At 40.5% G+C, this 5,599-nt stretch overlaps 1 protein-coding gene across 1 annotated transcript in view; it reads left to right on the plus strand.

The window, feature by feature from the left end:
• LOC104847498 (protein FAM170A) overlaps window positions 1–911 on the plus strand; it is a 2,488-nt gene extending 1,577 nt beyond the window's left edge. The window contains exon 2 of the mRNA XM_010602911.2: window positions 277–911. Coding sequence (XP_010601213.1) covers window positions 277–911 — 635 coding nt within the window. The remainder of the gene's footprint in view (window positions 1–276) is intronic.
• Window positions 912–5,599: the final 4,688 nt, after the last annotated feature.

Genomic DNA, 5,599 nt, shown 5'->3' on the forward strand with positions numbered 1-5,599 from the left:
TCCAGGAACACCACAAACTCATTTCTTAAAAATTTTGTACCGGGGATTGAACTCAGGACCCTGCACTTGCAAGGCAGGCAGCAGAACCACCGAGCTAAATCCCTGGCCCACAAACTCATTTTTCACATAGTTATACCAAGTATAGACCTTGCATGACACATGCCACACAAAGAATTCTGAAACTTCACAGATAATGCATTCCCATCTCACATACCTTCTCTCAGGGATGTGCTCAGGGCCATCTCATGTCCTGCTTTTTGAAATTTTCTTTCCTAGAAACCAGTAAATTACCTCAATATTGTCTACACCTGCCACCCTGCAAGAGGCCTCTGCATCAAGATTTGATGGAATGTCGGAATTCCTCCTCCATCTCACGTTCCCATGTACCTTCCGCCTTTGCTAGTAACCGTGTGATGACCACAGGATGTACCGAAAGGAAAAGAGCCATGAATGTTTACTACATGCGTGTCCTAACCAGAAGGGGCGTCGCCATCTTTGAGGATCCATCTGGAGAATTGCAGCCTCCCCCAAAAAGGATAAGCATAGCCAAACTTACCTTTCCTGAGAGGATTCCTCCAAAAGTTACCCTCACTGACGATACACAGCACGTCCTAACTAACAGTGAAGTCCAAGAGGAATGGGAACAGGCTGAGAGTGCAGCAGAGCCTCTGGCTCAGGGGGCCCGTCCCAGCGCTAAATCACGTCCATGGCTGGAGGACCTAGAGAGGGGCTTCAGGTGCATGGGCTGCTGCAGGGTCTTCCGCACTTTGGAGATCCTTCTGAAACACGTGGAGTGTGGCGTTGAGGAGGGCTTTTCCTGCCTTACTTTCCACCTTGCCTTTGCCAGGCTGCGGAGAAAATATAAGAAGGAAAGAAAGGAGATTGTTAAGGATGGAGAATGGCCATATTAGCACAACATCTGGAGGCTCTAGATGTAGTTTTGTTACATTCGTATTTTGAATTTCTTTGTCAGTTTGTGTTTTGCTTTTTTAATAAATACAAATTTTCCTATCTTTGATGGTTAGGAGAGGTTGTATATAAGTTTAGACTTCAGTACCACAAACTTGTGGTCTTAAATCTCTTCCCTCCATTTTATACCTCTGTTCTCTTTTCTGTGTCAGCAGTGTAGTCTTGGGAATGGAGATCATAACAGTTACAAATGATAATATTTGTGAGGGTCATAAGGCACAGGTAAATCTCCTAATAGAGTTGGGTTAGGCCAAAATTAGGCCTGACCTTTAAGGTGCGTCTCCCTGTGACAGCCAGAGGGAGTGCGGAGTCACTAACAGCTCTCACCCGGAGTATCTCACTCTCAAAGCGTGAGGGTGACTCTGGGCTACTATTCTCAGCATTTTCTGGCCACCCGAGTGGCTGCCTGAACAGGCTTGCAGCTGCGACCCTGACAGCTGCTTAGTCCTTCCCTGTTACTCTGGTCGGTTGCAGCTAACACTGTGAAGAGTGGTGGAGGACTGGGGTCTCCTGGGGCAAATACTGAGGAGGAACCAGAGCACACTGATGATAGCTATACATTCCCAAACCTTAATGACCATGATCTCTTTTGACACTGCACCAGGAGACTTCTGAAAGCAGGGACAATCACCATTTTTGGTTCCCCCATTTCTCACAAATGTTCAGAATTGTCAATCAAACAGCTGCTACCCCTACAGTATGGCTACACTGTCCCCACGAGAGTTGTGGCCCTCCTGTGTACCTCAAGACCCCCCAACACCTCTGCGAGGTATCTGTCTCAGCCATAGCAGACCATCCAAATAGTCTGCCTTGGATAGACACAGGTCTATCCAAGATGACTCTGCCTTGGAGCCACACTGCATGAGCACTGGAAAGCTAAGGAATAAGGAAAAACACCTTGGCCATAGGGTGTGGGAATATCCTAGCTCAATGGCAAACCACATGTAGAAAGCTGATGGCCTAGTCCCAGATCCATATTGACACAGCTGAGTTCACAGCAGTACCACGAATAATCAGTCTCCCAATTCTCCCAGGTTCCAAACTGGCATCTGACATGAATGTCTCTGAACAGCTACACCTAAAGCACATCTGAATGTCTAGCAAACAACAGTGCTATAGGGAAAAGCAAGCTTACACTTTAGCATAGATTTTCAGTTTCCATCCTATGATATCCAGGATAGCCCAACAGAGGACATTGGAAGAGATGCTGATCAAGCTAACCTACTGTGTCCTGAATATTTGTGTCCCTCAAAATTTTACGTGTTAAAAACTAACTTCAACCTTGATTGTACTGGGGGATGGACCTCTGATGGATGATTAAGTCGTACAGGTCAGCTTTCATGAGTGGGATCAGTGTGCCCTTTTGTAAGAAGTTTGAGGGAGCTTTTTGGCTCCTACCTCCGTAGGAGCAAGGTGAGATAGAAGGCTCCATCTATGAGGAAAGGTTCACAGTAGACACTCATAGGTTGGAACCTTGATCTGGGACCTCCTACCCTCTAAAACTGTGAGGAATGCATTTCTGTTGTTGATAAATTACCCACTATGGTATTTTGCTATAAAAGCCCAAATTAATTAACATAGACATTTCCTCCGCCAGTTTCACCATGACACCCTCAAACTTCTATCTTTAATGCACTACTATTCCTGGGAAAAGTTTGTTCTTTCTTCTCACTGTCTCAGCTTCCTAACTTCCCATATAAAAATATGACTGTTGCCTTGTCTCCTATCCCATGGCCTTTTCAATCTCCTTGCTGTGTTTTTTTTCCTGTGTTTCCTTCCATTCCTGCCTTGTATGCTCTGTGTTCTATGTTTTGCATCTCACTCCTCTTAGCCATTAGATTCTGAGCCTTTCCACTCATGTAGCTTATTTACCATGTATGACATTCTCCCAAGCCATAACGTCCATCATAAATTCATTTCCAAAGGGCAGAAGCAGATTCCCACTATGTTCTATAAGTGTATTATGAGTACCTCAGGCTCAACATTCCCATCCTAAGATTTTTATCTTCTGAAACCTGGTCTTCCCCTTCGTATTATGTGTTTATAGAAACTGTACGACTTGACTTATTTACTGAAGGTGGAACCTTGGAAGTCAGTGTATATAATATTTGTATATTATACCTGTTCCCATTTTGTCCATACATTTAAACTATCTCTGAGGCCCATAAATTCAGTGGAATCCCTTAATGCAAGTTTTCAATGTAAGAAGTGCTCTTCAAATGATAATCTCAGACATGCTATTTCTAGCACATTTTTGGAAAATAGTTGTATATATCAGAATAAAATAATAGTAAAAGTATCATTTTCACATACCTAATATCTGTGCTATCTTCTTTCAACCTTTAACCTTGATTGGGGTATCAAAATCTTGAGTAGTCCAGAAATAATTTCTCTATAAATATAAAGCATAACATGTTCAATGACGGACGTTATTTGGAGTTTGTGACAAAATATTTGAGAACATCTCTTTAAATATAAACACCTTAGATTGTCTACATTGGTAGTGGGATGAGGTGAAGATAGTAAAAATGGGGCTTATCATAGAGCTGGAGTAAGGGATTAAGCACAGAAGGAGTGGGAGCTGGAGATTCTGAAACAGGACCGGGAACACAGCCACCCCGTATTTTCCAACGTTGCTGGAGCGCTAAATGTAACAGAGGCTTGAGACTCCAATGCAGACAGAAGCACATTACTCCAGCTCGCTGGGTATTGTGAAACAATGACTGAACCTTTCTCCAGATGACCCAGGGGCAAAGAGATGGCACAGAGGAGGTTCTGGAAGGTTCTACCCATTTTATCAAAGGCTCATTATAATGAATAATATTGTTTCATATATTCAAAAAACTAGCAGAGGACTTTGAATGCTCTCCTAAAAAGGAAACATGATGATTTGACATTTTGGATAACCTTAGGGTCTGGAGTCCATCAATACACAGTGTGTAAACATACCAAAATATCACAGTGTATCCCATAAAGATATACAATTACCTATCAATAACAAAGTATAAAATCTACAACAAACAAAATACTCTGGTGAAATAGCAGCAGAACAGGAAAATACAAGTAGTTATTACCATTTCATCTATCACTGAGCAAAATTAGAGGCCATAAGTCAAGCGATAAAAACCATAAAATTTATACAGACTGAAATGGAAAAAGCTAGACTGTGAGATTTTATCATATAGCACTGGGAATCAAACTCAGCACCCTGCTCTTGCAAGGCAGGCAGTGGAACCACTGAGCTAAGTCCTCGGTCCCTAGCATAATGGTTTATAAAACTGTAGAAGTGTAGAGATAACAGCTAATGAGTTAGATCACCAAGATATCTAGTATAAACACAACAGTAATGTGATTTCTTCATCTCCATACACAGCGTCATGTTAAAATTTAGTTTGCAATTCTAGTGAAAAAAATCTGAATGCATAAATAAATGTTACTAATGTGGATATGTCTTTAAAAGAGAATAAAACATTCTTTCTTGAAAAACATTAGGAATAAAGCAACATTTATACCAATAGAAAAATTCCTTGATCAAGAAATGATCAATTTTTATATATCATTCTGTGAATTTTCTTAAAAAGTGTAAGACGAATTTAAAAATTGTAAGGATAAATAAAGGAGCAGAAAACCATGATACTACTTAGAATTATTTGAATGATTATGTCTTCAGCATGTTTTGAAAATTATGGTAAATAATATTCCCTCTGAATGGGCAGAGACAATTAGCCACAGGAAGATCAAAGAGACAAGAAATAGAGGGAGGTATTGATTTGAAAGTCTGTTCTTTTAAGGTGGTCCAACAAAATGTAAGGATGAAATATATGGGGTTTACAATAAAATGATTTGGAGTCTTACTGAAATGTTATACATGAATAGACAACAAGCAATTCTCCTTATAACTACATTCCTCATTCAAATATTCTATATTAATCCATTAGAACATGACAAAACCATCAGGGTCAGCTTTTGTGAAGTAGTAAACTACAGTAAAATGTTCATTAAGAGGAGGAGGACAAGATATCTGTACAGTATTCAACAGCAAACCTATAGAAATTGGTTACCACCGAACCAGCACTGTACAAAGTACTTAACAAAATACCACACAAAGACATCGGGGCCAATACCACCAAAGAACCCCAAAGGAAGGATATGCCTAATAAGGAGAATAAACAAGGAGAGAAAAAAATAATGGAATCAGCACAGAAAAAAAAAAACAAAACAAACCCAACCACACAATTCAATAACATTCAGGATAAGTGGTCTTAACTCTTCACCCCAAAAGACACAGAATGGTAGATTAGATCAAAAGACAAAACTATGCTGCCTCCAGGAGACATTCCTCAGCCACACAACCCCACACACACACCCACACACACACCTATCCACAAAAAATGAAAGTTAAAGGTTGGAACTCCTGGAAAGCAGAGCCTGAAAACAGGCAGCAATTATTCTAATTTTTGACAAAGCAGGCTTGAAACCAAAACCATGTAGGAGAAACAAAGAAGATCATTGTAGGTTGACAAAGGGAATGATTCACCAGGAAGAGATAAGAAGTCTAAATGTATATGCACCAAATGTCAGTGTACCTATTTCATAAAACAAAAGAACTCCACAGAAAGGACAGATATCA

The sequence above is a fragment of the Fukomys damarensis genome, unplaced genomic scaffold (assembly GCF_012274545.1).
Source record: "Fukomys damarensis isolate Sample0158 unplaced genomic scaffold, DMR_v1.0_HiC HiC_scaffold_66241, whole genome shotgun sequence".
NCBI classification, from domain to species: domain Eukaryota; kingdom Metazoa; phylum Chordata; class Mammalia; order Rodentia; family Bathyergidae; genus Fukomys; species Fukomys damarensis.